Source organism: Salmo trutta, chromosome 12 (genome assembly GCF_901001165.1).
Source record: "Salmo trutta chromosome 12, fSalTru1.1, whole genome shotgun sequence".
NCBI classification, from domain to species: domain Eukaryota; kingdom Metazoa; phylum Chordata; class Actinopteri; order Salmoniformes; family Salmonidae; genus Salmo; species Salmo trutta.
Window position 1 is genome coordinate 78,812,102 of NC_042968.1, and position 23,365 is coordinate 78,835,466.

The 23,365-nt window shown below is 43.9% G+C and overlaps 2 protein-coding genes across 2 annotated transcripts in view; both read right to left on the bottom strand.

Moving 5' to 3' along the window:
- Window positions 1-288: 288 nt before the first annotated feature.
- Window positions 289-8,202, bottom strand: LOC115204283 (adenylosuccinate synthetase isozyme 2-like). Its single transcript, XM_029769737.1, has 13 exons — window positions 7,940-8,202; window positions 6,824-6,926; window positions 6,661-6,729; window positions 6,506-6,556; window positions 6,343-6,409; window positions 5,982-6,089; window positions 5,767-5,848; window positions 3,017-3,143; window positions 2,755-2,909; window positions 2,466-2,590; window positions 2,194-2,291; window positions 1,918-2,067; window positions 289-1,811 (listed from the first exon to the last, which is right to left on the bottom strand). Exons 1-13 carry the CDS (start codon window positions 8,162-8,164, stop codon window positions 1,759-1,761), a joined length of 1,413 nt encoding a protein of 470 aa, XP_029625597.1. The 5' UTR covers window positions 8,165-8,202; the 3' UTR covers window positions 289-1,758.
- Window positions 8,203-20,992: 12,790 nt separating this feature from the next.
- Window positions 20,993-23,365, bottom strand: part of ehd1b (EH-domain containing 1b) — a 29,156-nt gene continuing 26,783 nt past the window's right edge. Inside the window, exons 4-5 of the mRNA XM_029769736.1 lie at window positions 23,122-23,286; window positions 20,993-22,968 (exon numbers count right to left, since the gene is read on the bottom strand). Coding sequence (XP_029625596.1) covers window positions 22,447-22,968; window positions 23,122-23,286 — 687 coding nt within the window. The 3' untranslated portion in view covers window positions 20,993-22,446. The remainder of the gene's footprint in view (window positions 22,969-23,121; window positions 23,287-23,365) is intronic.

Below are 23,365 nucleotides of genomic sequence, written 5' to 3' on the forward strand. Positions count from 1 at the left end.
TATTGGTCACATACACATTTAGCAGATGTTATTGCGGGTGTAGCGAAATGCTTGTGTTTCTAGCTCCAACAGATTTGTCGCTCAGTCAGTCACCATTTACCCACAATGCATCATGGATTTGATGGTCTCGAAAATGGACTTGTTCCACATTGCAGACAACTGCCGACTGACCTACAAAGAACCTTGAATCATAAATAACTACTCATAATTTGATCAGTAAGTCAGTCAATTTATGAACAACATTACGGTTTTGATCCTCTTGAACAGGGCCATTGACAAAGAAAGAGGGATGGGAAATTACCGCTTTTATTGGACAGCAGACAATACGCCACAGAGAAGAATATACACATGATACTATCAACAAAACAGCAGTGACACTTAGTATTTTATTGATAATTGTAGGTGAGTAGAAGCATATTGTTTACTTCATTACACTGAAAGAAATAATGGAAAACATGTGTAGTTTGTATATACATTAACATGGAGTTCCACCCAGGTTCTAAACATCAGCCAGTGTGTTTGTGTGCAATCACAAGTACTTGATCTCTTAAGAGGTTAAAACTTCTTTAGGATTGGTGGGTCCCCTGCGGGACGGTTGAGCTAACGTAGGCTAATGCGATTAGCATGAGGTTGTATGTAACGAACATTTCCCAGGACTTAGACATATCTGATATTGGCAGAAAGCTTAAATTCCTGTTAATCTAACTTCACTGTCCAATTTACAGTAGCTATTACAGTGAAAGAATACCATGCTATTGTTTGAGGCAAGTGCACAGTTGAACATAGTTATTAATAAACATATTAGGCACATTTGGGCAATCTTGATACAAATCTTGAACAGAAATACAATGGTTCATTGGATCAGATTAAAAAACTTTGCACATACACTGCTGCCATCTAGTGGCCAATATCTAAATTACACCTGGGCTGGTTACATTATTGCCTTTCTCTTGCATTTTCAAAGATGGTACAAAAAAAAACAACCAATTCATGTATTTTTATATTATCTTTTACCAGATCTAATGTGTTATTCTCCTACATTCCTTTCACATTTCCACAAACTTCAAAGTGTTTCCTTTCAAATGGTACCAAGAAAATGTATATCCTTGCTACAGGCAGTTAGATTTGGGTATGTCATTTTAGGTGAAAATAGAAAAAAAGGGGCCGATCCTTAATGATCAATATGAAATCAAGGCATTCAGACAGCATCCCTTTAGAATCTAAAATCCTGCCAATAATTCCTTCGTACAACAGGCCAGCTCATCCAAAGACCTAATTATGAGGCCTCCTTAAAAACATTAGCCTAGTATCGCAACCCTTAAGCAAAGATTGTGTAAAAAATAACTGCAAGGTAGTCATTAAAAAAAATCTTGTTTTAAAAGAAACCAAACAACCCAAAGTTGTAAAAACATTACTAGTAAAAACATATTACTAGTTCAATGAAATGATAAAGGTTGATGAAAGCCTGGTATGGTTACCAGTTGTTTAAGATTTAATTACCTGTCTGTCCATTACATACGGAGGATGAACATAATGGTCAATATATTGTGTTGTCATACCAGAAGAAAAGAAAGCTATGGAATGCAGGTTATACATTTCACTAATAACGTTGCTGGTGAGGTTTTTGCTTTTCTGCAGAACAGACTTTGGGACTTTAACCCAAGGTTTATAGTAATCTAAGTATTCATCAACATCATTCTTCTCCCAAGCAGCTGTTGTAATGGCAAGAAACCCAAAAGATATCAGTTCCCAAAGTGATCAGAACAGCTTGATCATGCTTTCTCTGGATTTCCCAACTCCAACCCATTTCACTGCAATTAAAATCAAATTCACGGTGAATATATCATCAATTATCAAAACAAGGTTGGTTTTCAGTAAGGCTGCTTAATCACCATAAATACTTGTTTCTTGACTAACCTGGCACTTGCAAGAAGTCCTCGATGAAGCGGATGTAGCTCTGTGCCTGAGAGGGCAGCTCCTCAAAGCACCGCACATCCTCAGTGCTGCAGCACCATCCAGGTAGCGTCTCGTACGTCACTGACACCCGCATCAGCACGTCCATATTGGCTACAGAGGGAAAGACAGGGAATAAGATGGGAGCCAGCATGCAGGGCAAGCCAAATCAAGTGTGTAATGGTAAAGTGAAAGGAGCAACTGTATAAAATAAGTCCCCCTAGACAGGGAGAAACGTACCAGGAAAACTGGGAAGGGGCTCGTCATCAACAGTGTAGGACACACCCACTTTGATCTCTGGCAGCGTGTCGAGGATGTCAAGCTTGGTCAGAGCGATGCTGTCGGAGAGAAACAGTGGTGTCAAACATGGTTATGCAATAGATATACAGCAATGGAACATAATGGAGGCATACACAAGTACAATAGACTGAACACAGTGATCCAATAATTACAATGCATACAGTATGGAACACATCCAGAAAGAAGGACAAGCAGGAGAGACCGAGCCTTACGCAGTGAAGCCGTTGACCATGTGGGCGTATCTGACAAGGACCAAGTCCAGCCAGCCACAGCGGCGCCGCCGGCCCGTCGTCACACCAAACTCCCTCCCTCTGGACTGCAACAAGTTTCCAACCTCCTGGACCACAATCAACACAGCAGTCAGATCTGGGATTCACTATAAACTGAATGTAAATATGAAGTACTAGAAGAGACGGTTCATAGACAGTAAGTTTACATCCCTACAAATTCATACTGTATGACTTCAGACAATTCTGCAAAACATAAACACTATCCACTCACATTGTCCTGCTCAGTGGGGAAAGCTCCAACGCCCACCCGGGTGGTGTAGGCCTTGACCACACCATACACTCTCCCCACATAGGACGGGGGCACACCCAGGCCAGTGCACACCCCCCCAGCAGTGCAGTTAGAGGATGTCACAAACGGGTAGGTGCCTGAAAAAGACAAATTATTTGATTTCCTTCAAATTATATTCCAATGGCCATCACTAAATAGCAGAGTAGAATAGTAATTGACCCCCCTCAAACCCTTCTGTTCTCACCAAAGTCAATATCCAAGAGGGCTGCATTGGCTCCCTCTACCAGAATCTTCTTACTGGGCCCAGTGAGGGCCTTGTGCATGAAGTACACCCCATCGGTGACAAGGGGCCGCAACCTCTCAGCATACACCTGGAAAAGAGGGAAAATCAGAGACCACCGACATAGAAAAACATCTCAGTATCTTAAGCTTTCTAGCTCCCCCTGAAAGACTAACAAGAGCTGTTCTGCATGGAATCAGCTCAATTGAGACAGTAATTGCCTGTAGAGAGAACAGGATCACATTCATTGGGCACAAACAAGAGATAAGTGGACTAGCATCCCTAACCAGAAGCAGACAAGAAAATACTCATCCAGAAGCGGCGCTCCAAATGGCCGGGGACTTTATCCACAGGCAAACTTAAATCAGTTTTACCTCATTTCTACCAGCATGTCACATGTGTCATAACTCTAGACCACCTTTACTCCACACACAGATGCATAGAAAGCTCTCCCTCCATTTGGCAAATCTGACCATAATTATATCCTCCTGATTCCTGCTAACAAGCAAAGGCAGGAAGTACCAGCGACTCGCTCAATACGAAAGTGGTCAGATGACACGGACTCTACAGGACTGTTTTGCTAGCACAGACTGGAATATGTTCCGGGATTCATCCAATGGCATTGAGGGGAATACCACAGTCACTGGCTTCATCAATATGTGCATCGACGACGTTGTCCCCACAGTGACCATAAGTACACATCCCAACCAGAAGCCATGGATTACAGGCAACATCCGTACCGAGCTAAAGGCTAGAGCTGCCGCTTTCAAGGAGCGGGACACTAATCCAAATGCTTAAAAGAAATCCTCCTATGCCCTCATACGAACCATCAAACAGGCAAACCGTCAATAGAGGAGTAAGATTGAATCCTACTACACCGGCTCTGACGCTCGCCAGATGTGGCAGGGCTTGCAAACTATTATGGACTACAAAGGGAAACCCAACCGCAAGCTTCCCAGTGACGCGAGTCTACCACACAAGCTAAATTCCTTTTATGCATTACCAGGGTGTGTACTCACAGCAACTCTCTCTCCCTGACCAAAGCTAATACCGACATGTTTCAAGCAGACCACCATAGTCCATGTCACCAAGAATGCAAAGGTAATCTGCCGAAATGACTACCGCCCCGTAGAACTCACGTCGGTCGCCATGAAGTGCTCTGAAAGGCTTGTCATGGCTCACAACACCATCATCCCAGAAACCCTAGACCCACTCCAATTTGCATAACACCTAAACCGATCCACAGACGACGCAATCTCAATCGCACTCCACACTGCCCTTTCGCACCTGGACAAGAGTAACACCTATGTGAGAATGTTATTCATTGACTACAGCTCAGCATTCAACACCATAGTGCCGACAAAGCTCATCACTAAGCTAAGGACCCTGGGACTAAACAGGAGGTCAGAGAGCTGGCAGTGTGGTGCCCGGAGAACAACCTCTCCCTCAACGTGATCAAGACAAAGGAGATGATCATGGACTACAGGAAAAGGAGGGTCATGTCCACATCACCAACAAACTACCATGGTCAAAACACACCAAGACAGTCGTGAAGAGGGCACGACAACACCTTTTCCCCCTCAGGAGACTGAAAATATTTGGCATGGGTCCTCAGATCCTCAAAAAGTTCTACAGCTGCACCATCGAGAGCATCCTGACCAGTTGCATCACCCCCTCTTATGGCAACTGCTCGGCATCTGATGGTAAGGCGCTACAGAGGGTAGTGCGTACGGCCCAATACATCACTGGGACCAAGCTTCCTGCCATCCAGGACCTATATACTAGGCGTGTCAGAGGAAGGCACAAAAAAAAAATTGTCAAAGACTCCAGCCACCGTAGTCATAGACTGTTCTCTCTGCTACCACACAGCAAGCGGTACCGAAGCGCCATGTCTAGGTCCAAAAGGCTCCTTAACAGCTTCTACCCCCAAGCCATAAGACTGCTGAACAATTAATAAAACGGCCACCCGGACTATTTAAATTGACACCCCCACCCCATTATGTTAGCACAGCTGAAAGGCCAGCATCCCAGAGTCGCATCTTCACTGTTGACGTTGAGACTGGTACTATTCAATGAAGCTGCCAGTTGAGGACTTGTGAGGCGTCTGTCTAGTTTGAGAAACACTAATGTACTTGTCCTCTTGCTCAGTTGTGCACCGGGGCCTCCCACTCCTCTTTCTATTCTGGTTAGAGCCAGTTTGCGCTGTTCTGTGAAGGGAGTAGTACACAGAATTCTACGAGATCTTCAGTTTCTTGGCAATTTCTCGTATGGAATAGCCTTCATTTCTCAGAACAAGAATAGACTGACGAGTTTCAGAAGGGCTTTGTTTCTGGCTATTTTGAGCCTGTAATCGAACCCACAAATGCTGATGCTCCAGATACTCAACTTGTCTAAAGAACAGTTTTATTACTTCTTTAAATCAGAACAAGTTTTGAGCTGTGCTAACATAATTGCAAAAGGGTTTCCTAATGATCAAAAACCTTTAAAATGATAACCTTGGATTAGCTAACAACATGCCATTGGAACACAGGAGTGATGGTTGCTGATGGGCCTCTGTACACCTACGTAGATATTCCATAAAAAAAAAAAAAGTCTACCCTGTAATTCAATTTGATGTTATTTTAACGGCCAACTTTTTTTGCTTTTCTTAAAAAGTGACCCCAAACTTTTGAATGGTAGTGTATATTAGGACATTAAAGCAGTGTTCTTTTCACCTTCAGTTGTTGCAGCTCATTGTCAATGTCAACCTTTAGGTTGGGGTACATAGTCAGGAAATGCCCTGCCAACACACGGAACCTGTGGACGAAGAAAAGGCCATCAGCTATCAATCAACATCAACTTTTTTATTGATCATTAAAATCATTAAGGTTCAAAAGCTCATTTCAAGTAACTTACATGCATTCTTACAAACAATAATTTTGGTACTAACTTCTCCTCAAAGACAGTGAAATCAGACACAAGGTCACAGATTCGCAGTCCATTGCGAGCAGCTTTGGAAGAATAGGCAGGTCCAATGCCCTTTTTGGTGGTTCCCAAACTGGAAAACAATCAAAAACAGAAGAATGGACATTCAGGAATGCTGTCACAGCAATAATAAACACTGCCTTGGCAGTAGCCCTAAAAGGCTACCATGACTTGAATTTTTTGTTGTTATTGCTACAACCACTTTCACCACACAGTAAAATGAGGAACAGGGCGTCGTCAAAGAGTCTCAGATAAGCACTCCTAATCGGAGACGCTTTATGAACACGGAGTCACCATCACTTCCTCATACAATAAAGCCCACGCACTTCTTTCCCGCCTGTAGCTGTCTCTGTTGTTCCTGGATCCCATCAACAGCTTGGTGGAAGTTGAACACTAAGAGCAGATAACGCAAAAAATATAAAACATATAAATTCATAGAATTGCAAGACACTAAACTAAAGATCTGTAAAACAAACAGCCATGTCTTACCAATGTGTGCACGGTCAGATATCTTTAACCGCTTCTCCCATCCTTGCAGTCCTGGACAATGACAAAAACAAATAGCAGGTCAAGTGTTATCAGTGGAATCCACTTCCTTCATCCTTTTATCTTTCCTGCAGGCCTCTTCAATTGCTAATACTCACCGTTGCCTTTCTGCAGGTTCTTTTCAGCCTCCTCGAAGAGGCCAGGCAGGTGTATCACAACCCCGTTCCCTGTGGATGAGCAGTTCAGTTATGGATGGTTTGAATAGGAAACCAAACCAATGAAAACATTGTCGATGGCTGAAGTGTAAGAGGGTCAACCCACCAATAAATGAGACAGCCTTCTTGTTGAGCACTCCACTGGGCAGCAAGTGGAAGTCATACTCCACAGAGTCTACCACCACTGTGTGGCCTGCATTGTTGCCTCCCTGAAAGAGACAACATTTACACGAGCAGAAAGTGAGTACAGCCAGCAGTGAACAAACATGTAAGTACCAGTTAACTGGCAACATTTTTTGCACCATTGTTTACCCACCTTGAGGAAAAATGCATTGAAAGTACAGAGAGCATGCATTTGTTTCACCTCCAGAGTTTATTAAAAAAAAAATGACAACTACATCACCAAGCACAGACATATGTGAATAAGTAACTACCTGTTAACTGGTAAAGCTTTGTTTCAACAGCTATAAAACTATAGTTTAGTACAAAATACGGACACGTGTTTGTGTAGTTCACAGGAGATAACGGTTTATTACTCGGTCAAAACTAGTCGAATGAAACCAATGTAGGCAGTATTTTACCAGGGAAGCCGACAAAGGAAATTTAGCGAACTGCAATTGTTAGTTACTGTAGGGTGGGTATAATTTGTGGAACTTTACAACAGGAATCTGTCAAACTTATAACAAGGATGCCAACAAACAGCACAAAGTAGGATGATCAATTCACCTAGCTAACTAGCTGCCGAATAGGCATCAACTCACCATGTAGCTTAAACTTAGTTTGTCCATAGGCTACCAGAGGGAGGACAGACATTTTTTCCGGAATAAAACGTGGTGAGTGAAACGTAAAAATGTCCACTTACCTTATTCTGCCCGCTATACAACTTTGTATGCGTTGTTTGTTGGCAACCTTGTTATTTACTAAATGTTTGGAACAGATTCCGGTTTGGCACCTTCCACAAACTATACCCACCCGTTACTGTAGCTAAATAACCCATTTGTTGTTGTGGGTCGTTACCCACTACCACCAGATAACATGCTTAACTAGCTAGCAATGCTAACGTTCGCATGATAACTTTAGCTATTTAGCAACTTATCTATTAAGCGCATTTCCTAAATATTATATACACTAACTAGTATTGGTTTTGCCTAGCCGAACGACTGGCGTACTTTTGTCCAATTCTAAATGCCTTGTTTGCTAGCTAGTTAGAGTAGCTACGTACCTGACACCTGCATACTAAATCCGCGTCCAGCGCTAGCAGGTCAACCACTTTCCCCTTTCCCTCGTCTCCCCATTGCGCACCGAGGACCACGGTTACTTTATTCCGAGGTTCCTTCGGAATCCGCAGGGACTCGACCTGTCCACTCTCCCGATGTCGCTTAAAAACTGGCTCTCCGTTCATGGAGGCCGTTTCTTCGCCATTACACATTGTGCTATCTGCTGCCATGCTCTTTGCTTAAATCCGGAAGATAAAATTAGCGGGAAACGAGGTTGCCAGGTTTTGTAAAATGTTTGTTGTTCATACAAAACCCACCAACAAGCCCTGAAAACGAGCCCTTTTCTCGCAGTAATAGAGGAGTTTGACACATTAAACCTAATAAACCCCTTTTCCATAACATAATACGGCGAATTAAGAATGAATATCTACGTAACTTGTAGACGAAATTATCAAAATTCAGTTTTCCATCAAAATAATATTATTGCGAGCTAGCGTGACATAATACTGTTGCAAGAAATATATATTTCGCCTTTATTAAACTCACCAGATAAATCGACCCGCATTGATGGAAAATTAACTCGTTTGAATGCTGTTATTATAAATCCCTTTTGGCATGTACATAACTACATCAGATTTACATGTAACATTGCTTTTGTTGCTGGAATTTCAATCACTGAACAAATATTAATAATATGGATATGAACTGAATATTCTTGAAAACATTTTTTTTGTTTTACCGTCAATCTAATGCATTCTAACAACAAGTTGGCAATTGCGATAGAGCTGTGACCATGATCACAAGTGATAACTTACAATTGTATTAACTAAACAAACAGACATTAATAGTTGGCACAAATTGATTTGCAATGACTCCAGAGATAACATCATTTCAACATACGTATTGTGTCAAATGTAGGATAAGTCTACATTAGCATATAAATTAATAGGCTATTTGTAGGCCAACATATCCAAATAAAATTGTATTTGTCAAATGCGCAGAACACAACAGGTGTAGACCTTACAGTGAAATGCTTACTTACAAGCCCTTAACCAACAATGCAATAAATAAAAAATACCTACAAAAAGTAAGAATAAGAAATAAGTTACAAATGACTAAAGAGTGGCAGTAAAATAACAATAGAGAGGCTATATACAGGGGGTACAGGTACAGAGTTAATGTGCAGGGGTAATTGAGGTAATATGTACATGTAGGTAGAGTTATTAAAGTGGCAGCCTAAAAGGGGTGGGCAATGCAAATAGTCTGGGTAGCCATGTGATTAGATGTTCAGGAGTCGTATGGCTTGGGGGTAGAAGCTGTTTAGAAGCCTCTTGGACCTAGACTTGGCGCTCCGGTACCGCTTGCCATGCGGTAGCAGAGAGAACAGTCTATGACTAGGGTGGCTGGAGTCTTGGACAATTTTTAGGGCCTTCTTCTGACACGCCTAGTATAGAGGTCTTGGATGGCAGGAAGCTTGGCCCCAGTGATGTACTGGGCCGTTCGCACTACCCTCTGTAGTGCCTTGCGGTCGGAGGCCGAGCAGTTGCCATACCAGGCACTGATACAACCAGTCGGTTTTGTCGTGCCCTCTTCACAACTGTCTTGGTGTGCTTGGACCATGTTAGTTTGTTGGTGATCTGGGCACCAAGGAACTTGAAGCACTCATCCTGCTCCACTATAGCCCCGTTGATGAGAATGGGAGGGTGCTCGGTCCTCCTTTTCCTGTAGTCCACAATCATCTCCTTCGTCTTGATCACATTTAGGAAGAGGTTGTTGTCCTGGCACCACACTGCCAGGTCTCTGACCTCCCTGTAGGCTGTCTCATCTTGATCGGTGATCAGGCTGTTGTGTCATCAGCAAATTGAATGGTGTTGGAGTCGTGCCTGGCTGTGCAGTCATGTGTGAACAGGGAGTACAGGCGAGGACTGAGCACGCAACCCTGAGGGGGTTGAGGATCAGCGTTGCGGATGTGTTGTTACCTACCCTTACCATCTGGGGGCGGCCTGTCAGGAAGTCCAGGATCCAGTTGCAGAGGGATGTGTTTAGTCCCAGGGTCCTTAGCTTAGTGATGAGCTTTGAGGGCACTATGATGTTGAACGCTGAGCTCTAGTCAATGAATAGCATTCTCACATAGGTGTTCCTTTTGTCCTGGTGGGGAAGGGCAGTGTGAAGTGCAATAGAGATTGCATCATCTGTGGATCTGTCAGGGCAGTATGCAAATTGGAGTGGGTCTAGGGTTTATTGGATAATGGTGTTGATGTGAGCCATGACCAGCCTTTCAAAGCACTTCAAGGCGACAGAGGTTAGTGCTCTAATGCACATGTATCATACTCCACATTTAATGTCAGTTTCATTGTGGACTTTTCTCCACAACAGAAGCATGCGAGGGAGTTCCTTAACTTCCATTTCAAATGTCCACTTGCACAGCGCTAGAACAGAGCATGCATAAAACCCATCGCTTGATACAATTTTCCATAAGTAAATTCGACATTAGAATGCAAATCACGTCGACCGAATTCATCTAATGCGCCTACATTTGCATTCCAGTATTGTCAGCGTTATTTCTTGATTATGTTTATGGAAAAAGGTTTGGAAATAGGTGTCTCCATAATGTCAATCTAAATAACTTACCTTCGTGTGATGTGCTGTTGTCTGTGCCCAATAATGTTTGTGCTGATGTTGCGTTGCTACCATGTTATGTTGTTGTCTTAGGTCTCTCTTTATGTAGTGTTGTGGTGTCTCTCTTGTCGGAATGTGGGTTTTGTCCTATATTTTTTTATTTTGAATCCCAGCCCCCATCCCCGCAGGAGGCCTTTTGGTAGACCGTCATTATAAATAAGAAATTGTTCTTAACTGAATTGCATAGATAAATAAAACCTACAACTGTAAAACGTTTTCACGGCGTGCTTCTCTGTCTTCATCTGACTGCTGTAGCGCTCTGCGGTCATGGCTAAAAGGCTTCGGCCCTCCTCACTCACTCAATCAATCAGAAACTGCCTGACAGTCAGCAGCAGCAGATCACATTGAAATAATTTTTTGGAAATGCCATGGCGGCCGCGGTGTAACCTAGAAGGAGCCCAAAAACCCACAACCAATACAGACCAATTTTCTGGAACCCGCCTATATGGCAACCCTGGCGGGAAAGGAAGTGATCAGTTGAAACAGGCACTTGTCTAGTGGTGCACGGGTCAGCTGTTTGTTCACCCGCACCCACCTGCAATTGCTTATAATAACCCAGCCCCAACCGCTTTATTCCATTTTTTTTTAATCCTCAGCAATCTACACACAATACCCCACAATGACAAAGTGAATAAAGTGTTTTTAGAAATATTTACAAAAGTTTTTGAAATGTTTGCAAAAAAAACATACCTTATTTACATAAGTATTCAGACCATTTGCCATAAGATTCAGGTGCATCCTGTTACTATTGATCATCTTTGAGATGTTTCTACAACTTGATTGGAGTCAACCGGTGAAAAATTCAACTGATTGGACATGATTTGGAAAGGTACAAACCTGTCTATATAAGGTCGACGAGGTCGAAGGAATTGTCCGTAGAGCTCCAAGACAGGATTTTGTCGAGGCACAGATCTGGGGAAGTGTACCAAAAAAAATCTGTAGCATTGAAGGTCCTCAAGAACACAGTGGCCTCCATCATTCCTAAATGGAAGTTTGGAACCACCAAGACTCTTCCTAGAGCTGACCACCTGGCCAAACTGAGCAATCAGGGTAGAAGGGCTTTGGTCAGGGAGGTGACCAGGAACCTGATGGTCACTCTGACAGAGCTCTAGAGTTCCTCTGTGGAGATGGGATAACCTTCCAGAACGACAACCATCTCTGCAGCCCTCCACCAATCAGGCCTTATGGTAGAGTAGCCAGATGGAAGGCACTCCTCAGTAAAAGACACATGATAGCCAGCTTAGTTTGTCAAAAGGCATCTAAAGACTCTCAGACCATGAGAAACAAGATTTTCTGGTCTGATGAAACCAAGATTCTACTCTTTGGCCTGAATGCCAAGTGTCACGTCTGGAGGAAACCTGGCACCATTCCTATGGTGAAGCATGGTGGTGGCAACATCATGCTGACGGGGTGTTTTTCAGTGGCAGGGACTGGGAGACTGGATCAACGCAAAGATGAACGTCCTTGATGAAAACCTGCTCCAGAGCACGCAGGACCTCGACCCTAAGCACACAGCCAAGACAACACAGGAGTGGCTTCGGGACAAGTCTCTGAATGTCCTTGAGTGGCCCAGCCAGAGCCTGAACTTGAACCTGATCAAACATCTCTGGAGAAATCTGAAAATAGCAGTGCAGCAACGCTCCCCATCTAACCTGACAGAGCTTGAGAGGATCTGCAGAGAAGAATGGGAGAATCTCAAACCCAAATACAGGTGTGCCAAGCTTGTAGTGTCATACCCAAGAAGACTCGAGGCTGTAATCCCTGCTAAACGCTGTGTCTCCCACGTGTTAGCGTAGTAACGACTACCCCGCGGCTTCCCTGTTCCATCTATTGCTGTTCACTGGACCCTATGATCACTTGGCTACATAACTGATGCCTGCTGGACTGTTCATTAACGGTACTCCATTTTTTTGGTTTATCTGTCGGCCCCAGCCTTGAACTCAGGCCCTGTGTGTAGTTAACCGACCCTCTCTGCCCATTCATCGCCATTTTACCTGTTGTTGTCTTAGTTGATTAGCTGTTGTTGTCTTACCCGTTGTTGTCTTAGCTAGCTCTCCCAATCAACACCTGTGATTGCTTCGTGCCTCGCTTTATGTCTCTCTCAAATGTCAATATGCCTTGTATATTGTTGTTTAGGATAGATATCATTGTTTTAGTTCACTGCGGAGCCCCTAGTCCCACTCAACATGCCTCAGATACCTCCTTTTTCCCACCTCCCACACATGCGGTGACCTCACCCAGCATAACAAGCCCATCCAGAGATGCAACCTCTCTTAACTCAGTGCCTGGGTTTACCTCCACTGTACCCGCACCCCACCATACCCCTGATTGTACATTATGCCCTGAATCTATTCTACCACGCCCAGAAATCTGCTCCTTTTATTCTCTGTCCCTTAGCTGTACCCTCATCCTACTCCTCTGTTCCTGGGTGATGTGGAGGTTAACCCAGGCCCTGTGTGTCCCCAGGCAATCTCATTTGTTGACTTCTGTAACCGAAAAAGCCTTGGTTTCATGCATGTTAACATCAGAAGCCTCCTCCCGAAGTTTGTTTTATTCACTGCTTTAGCACACCCCGCCAACCGTGATGTCCTTGCCATGTCTGAATCCTGGCTTAGGAAGGCCACCAAAAATTCTGAGATTTCCATACCCAACTACAACATTTTCCGTCAAGATAGAACTGCCAAAGGGGCTAGAGTTGCAATCTACTCCAGAGATAGCTTGCAAAGTTCTGTCATACTTTCCAGGTCTATGCCCAAACAGTTCGAGCTTCTAATTTTAAAAATGAATCTCTCCAGAAATAAGTCTCTCACTGTTGCCGCCTGTTATAGACCCCCCTCAGCTCCCAGCTGTGCCCTGGACACCATATGTGAATTGATTGCCCCCCATCTATCTTCAGAGTTCGTTCTGTTAGGTGACCTAAACTGGGATATGCTTAACACCCCAGCAGTCCTACAATCTAAGCTAAATGCCCTCCATCTCACACAAATTATCAAGGAACCCACCAGGTACAACCCTAAATCTGTAAACATGGGCACCCTCATAGATATTATCCTGACCAACTTGCCCTCCAAACCCACCTCTGCTGTTTTCAATCAGGATCTTTGCGATCACTGCCTCATTGCCTGCATCCGCTATGGGTCCGCGGTCAAACGACCACCCCTCATCACTGTCAAACGCTCCCTAAAACACTTCTGCGAGCAGGCCTTTCTAATCGACCTGGCCCGGGTGTCCTGGAAGGATATTGACCTCATCCCGTCAGTCGAGGATGCCTGGTCGTTCTTTAAAAGTAATTTCCTCACCATCTTAAAAGTAATTTCCTCACAAAGTCAGGAACCAATACACACAGTCAATCAGGAAAGCAAAGGATAGCTTTTTCAAACAGAAATCTGCATCCTGTAGCTCTAACTCCAAAAAGTTTTGGCACACCGTAAAGTTTATGGAGAATAAGAGCACCTCCTCCCAGCTGCCCACTGCACTGAGGCTAAGTAACACTGTCACCACCAATAAATTCACGATAATCGAGAATTTCAATAAGCATTTCTCTATGGCTGGCCATGCTTTCCTCCTGGCTACCCCGGCCAACAGCTCCGCACCCCCCGCAGCTACTTCCCCAAGCCTCCCCAGATTCTCCTTCTCCCAAATCCAGATAGCAGATGTTCTAAAAGAGCTGCAAAACCTGGACCCGTACAAATCAGCTGGGCTAGACAATCTGGACCCTCTCTTTCTAAAATTATCCGCCGCCATTGTTGCAACCCCTATTACCAGTCTGTTCAACCTCTCTTTCGTATCGTCTGAGATCCCTAAAGATTGGAAAGCTGCCGCGGTCATCCCCCTCTTCAAAGGGGGTGACACTCTAGACCCAAACTGTTATAGACCTATATCCATCCTGCCCTGCCCTTCTAAAGTCTTCGAAAGCCAAGTTAATAAACAGATCACTGACCATTTTGAACCGTACCTTCTCCGCTGTGCAATCCGGTTTTCGAGCTGGTCACGGGTGCACCTCAGCCACACTCAAGGTACTAAACGACATCATAACGACATCATAACCGCCATCGACAAAAGACAGTACTATGCAGCCGTCTTCATCGACCTGGCCAAGGCTTTCGACTGTGTCAATCACCGTATTCTTATCGGCAGATCTAGATAACTTTTCTGTACTCTCTGGACTAAAACCTAATTATGATAAGTGTACAATATTACGTATTGGATCCTTAAACAATACAATTTTTACATTACCCTCCCTGCAGCTTACCTATAAAATGGGCTGATGGTGAAGTAGACATACTCGGTATTCATATCACAAAATATATAAATAAGCTCTCCACAATTAATTTCAATGGAAAACTAAAAATAGACAAGCTCCTGCAACCATGGAGAGGTAAATACCTGTCTCTTTATGGAAAAATTGCCCTGATTAACTCGTCAGTCATATCTCAGTTTACTCATTTACTTATGGCGCTGCCAACTCCTGATGATTCGTTTTTCAAATCATATGAGCCAAAAATATTTCGCTTTATCTGGGACGCTAAACCAGACAAAATAAAATGAGCCTACCTATATAATGAATATGAATTGGCTGGGTTGAGATTATTAAATATAAAAGCACTAAACCTCTCTCTAAAAGCTTCACTCATTCAAAAGTTTTATTTAAAATATCATTCGGAGAATCATCGATGACTCTTCAGTAACGAGTGTAACTCCCTCCAGTAACCACGAGCACAACCGTTCCTTGATTTTAACTGGCGGCTTTATTCTGTAGTTTAGTCAGAATTATCACCTTCCAGTTAAAATCAAGGAACGGTTGTGCTCGTGGTTACTGGAGGGAGTTACAGTGAGAACTCATTGGCTGCTTATTAAAGAAGGGAGGAAATCAAACTTCACACTTATATTCCTGGCATGAATTCACGCTTCATCCTAACATACACATTTCACCTTTACGAACTACACCCGGTAACATGAAAGCTTAGCTAACATCGCGCGGGAAAGCCTTCACCCCCAAAGATGTGTTGCTACGATAATGATCCCCGTTACAACAGTTGTTAGCCACGTAGTTCCACCTGTCTTATCATTTCCCCCGTATAGCGAACACGTAAACAATTCAAACAAAAAACAACGACAGACTTACAGATTAACTGTCAGTTACACTCCCACCAATCACCTGTGATTTCTGTGAAAGGGGTCTGCAGGGTTTTTGATCGGCTTCCAGGAGGGTGACTGTCTTATGGATGGGCCTCTCCAGATAGGTGGGTTTGGTGATGCGTTTACCTCTCTCATCCAGGGTTGAGTCGCTGATCAGTAACTTGCATCTTCTCACCCGGCCATCCTGTCCCGGGTACACTTCTGTAACCTTTGCCAATTTCCACTGGTTGCGTGGTGCAGTATCATCTTGCAATATGACAATGTCATTAATACTTGCGTTTCTTCTGTCTTTATTCCATTTCTGCCTGTGTTGGAGGTTTAGGAGGTACTCTTTCTTCCACCTTGCCCAGAATTCATTGGCTAAGAATTGTACTCTGCGCCATCTCTTGCGGAGATAAAGATCTTCCTTGATGAACTGTCCAGGTGGTGGTAAGAGAATTGTGGACTTCATTGTCAAGATGTGATTTGGTGTGAGCGGTTCTGGACCTAATGGATCATTCAGATATTCCGTAGTTAGGGGCCTACTATTTAAAATCACCATGACTTCATAGAGAAAGGTACGCAGAGAAGCGCTGTCGAGTCTTCCGTCTGACTGATCAAGAATGGATGTCAAGACACTTCGTATCGTGCGGATTTGCCTTTTCCAAACACCACCCATGTGACTTGAAGATGGGGTGTTCATGATACACTCGCATCCAAGTTCCTTCAATCGTTCTTGATCCATTTCCTTCCGGGCGTCCACAAACTCGCGTCTTGCGCCAATGAAGTTGCTGCCTTGATCACATCTGATTTGACGAACATTACCACGTATGGCGATGAATGAACGCAGGGCATTGATAAAGGCATCGGTGGTTAAGTCATCAAGCATTTCAATGTGAACTGCTCGAGAGCCCATGCAAGTGAGTAGGAGTCCATAACGCTTTAACTCTCTTCTTCCGTCCTTGGCATAGAAGGGTCCAAAGCAGTCCATCCCGCAGTATGTGAAGGGAGGCGTGGTCTCCATGCGTTCCTTCGGAAGATCTGCCATCCTTTGCTCTTCTGTACATCTTCTGAATTTCCTGCATTTCACACATTTGTAGATGTGCGAGGAAACTGCATTGCTGCATCCTAGGATCCATATACCGTTGGATCGCAGCTCATTGATCGTTATTCCACGTCCTTGGTGTCGTACTCTTTCATGATAGTGCTTGACGAGCAGCACTGACAAGTGGCTCTCTCTTGGCAGGATTGCAGGATGCTTCACGTGGGAATGAAGAGTTGCATGAGCCAAGCGACCTCCCACCCTGAGGATACCTTGCTCATCCAGAAATGGACTCAATTTATGCAACTTGCTTGCTTTATCTTTGGTCTTGATGTCTTTCTGGTGCCTAAGGTTGTGTATCTCATGGGAGAAGGCTGCTTCTTGAACCATCCTTATAATGGTGAGCTCTGCCTCTCTCCTTTCTTCTATGCTTGTAGCTTCACTAGACCTCAATTTTAAGCCTATGGCTTCCTTGACACGTCGTTTGAGCCTGGCAATAGCTTTTACCACTCTTGCCCAGTCTGAGAACTTGTGAAGGTGATCTAGTAACGATCTTTCTTCCTTTGCCTGGGTATCATGGACCAGGGATTTCTGCAGCTCTGGGTCATTGTCTGCGAACTCTCCCCCCTTGACTTGTCCTTTGGGAAGTTCTTCTTGCCAAAGAAAGTCTGGACCTGTGAACCAGTTGGAAGCCAAGAGCTGTTCTGATGTGAGACCTCTGGAAGCATGATCCGCAGGATTCTCTTCAGAGGTCACATATCTCCATTGTTCGGGATCTGTGCTTTGCTTAATGCGTTGGATACGGTTAGCTACAAAGACGTGGAATCTTCTGGCTTCATTGTTGATGTAGCCAAGAACTACCTTTGAGTCTGTCCAGAAGTATTCCTGTAGACCTTGTATCTCTAGCTCCCTTTTGAGCATGTCACTTGTTCGAACAGCTACCACCGCTGCTGAAAGTTCCAGTCGTGGTATGGTCGTAATCTTGGAAGGGGCGACTCTCGACTTCCCCATAACTAGGGAGCAATGAACTTCTCCTGCTGTGCTGATTGTTCTGAGGTATGAGCACTCTCCATAACCTGAGGTACTAGCGTCAGAGAAGTGATGGAGCTCATAAATCTGCACTTCCTTGAAACTTGATGGCAAGTAGCCTCGTTGGATTCTTACTTCCGACAACTTTTGTAGACCTTGGAGCCAGAATTCCCACTGGAAACGTAGGTCATCTGGAATGGGGTCATCCCAGTCGATCTTGTCACGACACATCTGCTGCAAGATCTGCTTCCCTGCCAGGACAAAGGGTGCCACAAACCCAAGCGGATCATATACAGAGGCTACTGTAGACAACACGCCTCTTCTTGTGAGTGGGCGTTCCTTAACAACTACCCTAAACTGGAACTCGTCTGATGCGACACACCACAGTACACCAAGCGCCCTCTCCATGTGTGGTTCACCCAGAGCCATATCCAGGTCTTTGGCACCCTCAGCACATTCTTCCTTGGGAATTGTGGCTATAACTTCCTTGCTGTTAGAGATAAACTTGTGCAACCGAAGTTTGCCGATGCTGCAAAGCTCTCTTGCTTCTTTCACCAGCTGAGCCGCTTCAGCTTCAGATAATACGCTCGTCAACCCATCATCAACATAAAAGTTCCTTTCTATGAACTGGATAGACTCCTCACTGAAGCTTCCTCGTCCTTCGGCAGCAAGATGTTTGAGACCATAGTTGGCGCAACCAGGAGATGATGCTGCGCCGAACAAGTGGACCTTCATACGATACACTGAGGGTTGAGACTCTAGATCTCCGTTCTCCCACCAAAGGAACCGCAGATAATCTTGGTCTTCTGCTTTCACATGAAACTGGTGGAACATGCGCTCTACATCACACATGATTGCAACTGGACCCTTACGAAAACGACAAAGGACACCCAGCAATGTGTTTGTCAACTCTGGACCGGTGAGGAGATGGTCATTCAAGGACGTCTCTCGAAACTTAGCTGAGCAGTCAAAGACGACTCGTATCTTCCCAGGTTTTTGTGGGTGATAAACCCCATGATGTGGGATGTACCATGCTGGATGTTTGTTAATTTCTTCCTTGGAGACCTTCTCAGCATCTCCACGAGCTATGGTCTCTTCCATAAATGCTGTGTAGTCCTTGTAGTACTGCTTGTCTCTCCTCAGCCTCCTTTCCAGGCACTTGAGACGGTGAACTGCACGTTTTATTGTTCGGCAGGTTGGGTCTTTCTTCCTTAAAACGGCAGCGGCATCTCGTAATGTCCATTGTCCTTGCGTCTGATGCCCGCTTTCATTTTTGTCAGGAACCGGATATCCTCTTGAGATATGAGGTCCTCTTCTGCAGCTCTCTCATTGAAGTCGGATTCAAGCGTCTTGATAATGTCCAGTGCTGTGATTACCTCTCTTACGCGTGTTCTACAAACATAGTGTACTTGATTTGTGAGGTTGGAAGAAGATTGAAGACTTGGCATCACCTGTCTAACGATAACCTGATGACTAACTCCAATAGCGTCGCCATAGTCGATACATGGGTTTCCATAGCCGACTATGCTCCAGCCAAGGTCTGTTCTCTGAGCAAAAGGCTGATTTCCCTTACCAGACACAATTTCTCTTGGAAGGAGAGCCTGGGAGCAGTTGTAGCCAATTAAGAGACCGACATCACAGCTCTGTTGAGGAGCAATCTCCTCCGCAATGTGTTCAAGATGAGACCATGCTCTTGCCGTCTCTGGAGTAGGAATATGATCTCTGTTTGCAGGAATAAACTATCTCGAGTAGGTAGTTGGCAGAGGGATTTTCTTCTCCAGGTAAAACCCTCTAACCTGCAAATCAGACAGCTTTTGGCTGGGCACGATGGTATTCCTTGAAGCCATTGTAGAGAGTTTCAGTTGTACTGGCTCCTTCCTTGTATTGAGAGCCTTTGTCTCTTCCAGTGACACCACCTTTATCCTTGGTGTCAAGAAGTGCATACACGAGAACTTCACGATCGGGCTCGCTTGTGGTTGACACCCATACTGGAATGATTGTGGAGGTGTGAGTGTTGTTAATGTCCCTTACGACTCTGTTAGATATGGCCTCACTTGACGCACTTGTCCCCTTATCTTGTGGGGGCTCTGTCTTCCTGTCCCTTGACCTTTCTTTAGTACGATCTTTGTGCAGGCAGGATGGATGCCTCCTCTGACACGTGTCACAGGTGTTCCTGTTATCACAGGAAGAGGTTGAGGTGTCAAGGATCAGGGCTGTACAGCAGATCAACTCTTCACCGCTTCCACAAAGGAGGAGCAAGAGGCCACAATGTTGAAGATATGGCGGTGGATGCATTGCAACCAGTTGCTGATGTTTTAAATCAATCAAGTGAAGTTGCATTTATAGCCACAATGATTAATTGTACAGCACAAGTGTCTAAGAAGTCCAAGAAGCTGGACATATCTGCAGCCGATACGTTTGGGGCTCCAAGACTTCACAGCAGAAGCACTGCAAGGACTATTGTCGCTAAGAAATATTCCACCCTCACAGGAGACTTTTGAGCATGTGTAGGACCTGATTAGAAATGTTTCGTTTTTTTTTACAAAAAAAGCAGGTTGATTTTGTTATGTAAAAACACATGTATATTTACATTTCCCCCCCACCACACTATTTCCTTTTTGGAATCCTTATTATCCACCTGCACAGTAGGTGGCGGATTGCACATCCAATTATTTGCAAATGCCATTATACTATAGAAGAGACAACACGTATTCATGCACATTTTCCATTAAAATACTGCACCAAACATCTTAGTTTGATGTAAAATTTAACAACTAAGACCTCTTCCAAATTAGTAACAGATTTCAGTTACCTTGAGGAAGTGTGTACTGGCTACAGCATATCAAAATGGACAAACTGTACTGTCGTCGCTTTTTTCAAGTTAAGGTCTTAAGGGAGTATGTGAACAAAGTTGTTCGGTTCGACTAGCCGCCAGCTGAACTGAAGCATGCTGACGCTGTCAAACCGTGCATCACTACAGCAAGCTTGGCTGCATGAGTTCACATGTTCCCACTGAACATTTGGCAAAATTAAAGCATATTTGTACAAAGTGTATTTTACTAATGCATTTGAACAATTAGTACATTTTCAAATAGTTAATTATAAGGACTACTGCACTGGAATGAACAAGGACAATTTTAGCAATGTTTTATCCAGTCATATCAAAACAGACAAGTCTATGAAAAACAAATGTATTATAATACAATTTTATTTCAAAATAGACTAAAAACAATGTATATATGAACATTTAAGAGCTGTAAAGTTGAGGCACTTCTACAAAAACGTCTACAGCGACTGTCATTGAAGGCTAACCAAAGATGTGACTGCCAGGGATCAAACTGGGATTTTGAAGCTAGTACTGTCCCCTAAAATCAGTTAATTGGTTTTCCATAAATATACTTGATCAGACATTTTGTCAATGTATACTGTATGCCCAACTAGATCTGGACGATATCAGAAAAAAATCCATATGATAGACTGAAAAATGGCATAAAAATGTAGCTTAAATGTCACATATTTCAAAATTTGACAAAATATATGGTTTACAGGAGACAGCTGTTACAAAAGACACCAGGAGCTAGGCAATGTTGTCCAAGATAAACATTTGTCTGTGATCTAATAAATCTACAAGTCAGTGACAATATGAGGCACAACAATCTGAACTTATCATTCAATAATGATAAGTTCAGATAATGTAAGGTTGATGTACCATCTGCATGTCAGTTGAGTCTACACAAGAGAACAAAGCAGAAGCGTTTGGCATGCTGGGAAGAACACTAATACCTTGTCTATTGTTATCATTCATTGTGGGGTGACCTATATTTGCACTTCTGCAACTCTTGTTTTCTGACTTTAAAGCCACATTTCCTTTGAGGATTCACCCCAGTGTTTTACCCCAAAGGCTCAGGCTTTTCTTTCTATGGGTGCCTGTGCTTCTGCAACTCTTGTTTTCAGACTCTAAGAACACTTTGCTTTATAATGGCTTTAGAAAAGCTAAACATACACATTGCTTTGATTAGAAATTATATCATACGATTAAATGTTTGTAAGTAGAATAAACAATTGACTAAACTCGGACACAAATCATATTGAACTTAATGGAAGCATATTTGTTATGAGCGCCCCTTATTTCTTTAATCGTTTGATTTGTTGAGTGACCTGTATAAGTATACAAACCCTCTTATACGAGACATTTTTTATCAAAGGGATGAATTGAATTCACTTTTGGACATGGCCCAATGTGGAAATTTAAATGTGATTGTACTGTGTGCACAAATTACATCAAAGGCTTTATGATAAAGATGAGAAATATAAGTAATAATAAAGATCAGGGATACACAGGTGATGAATAAGTTAAATGTTTATTTCTCTTTTTCTATTTTTGAATGGACTATGCCAATTGTCATATAGATACAGTCTAACATTACTTTAACCCCAACACCACAATTTATGTCACATTCCCATACCCCACAACACCTTATCTAGGCGGTTTGCTATCGAACACCCACTTAATGGTCACAATTACCTTGGCCAAAATACTAACCCTTTCAACTCATCCCACCCACCCCACTCTCCCAAACACCTCTAAGCACCATTCTATTTGTTCAGGCCTATTCCAATGCCATATATGACAGATTTCCAATTCTACAGTCCCCTTTTGGAGGGGGGGATAAGGTGTTCTGGCAGGTCAGTGGGAAGCTCGTGACCCTCAAGCTTCACCTTGATCAAGTGATTGGCAAGGGAAAACTCTTCGTCGTCCAGGAAACCATCCTTGTCTACGTCGGCCAGCTTCCAGATCTTCCCCAGCACTGTGTTGGGCAGCTTGGACTTCACCATTTCCTTCTTGGCCATGGCACCAGACACTTTGCCGTTGACAGGAGACAGGGTGTAAAAGATCTCATCATATGTGGGTTTGTCTCGTGCCACCACCCACTCCAGCTCATCAATGCCCTCGCCTGCACCCTCGCCGTAGCCATGGCCGAAGGGCCCATTCATGGTGCCCTCGAAGGCACCACCTTGGACTGACTGGCTGGGCATGGCTGCCTCCTCCTGGCGGACGAGGGTCATGAGTTTGGCGATGTCGTTGGCTAGCATGTCCTCAACGGCCTCCAGCAGCTTGGGCTTCACCACCTGGAACTTACTGAAGTCCTGGTTTGCCAAGATCTCCTGTGTGTTCATAAAGTTGGAGGTCAGGGGAATTCTAGTCAAGTAAAAAGGTATCTGCAATGCTCATCACTACTACCGCAATCATTACTTACATGGCCACGTTGGTTAACAGAAGTACTACCTCCACTGGAAAAATAATGTATATTTGTGTACCTGCATCTTAGCTAGTTTGGGGAAGTCTCCAGGTGAGATCTGGTGCTCTTTCTCAATCCTCGTGTAGATCTCCCCCAGGTTGGCGATCAGCTCCTTCTTCTTATTATCCTTCCCAAACATATTGGGCATCTCCTTCTTTAGAGAGCTGATGATGTAAGCGTGGACCTGGAGGGAGGGAAGACTAAATCACATCTGGACCTAAACAGCTAACCACTGATCAATTTTGATTTCAGCACAATGAGGG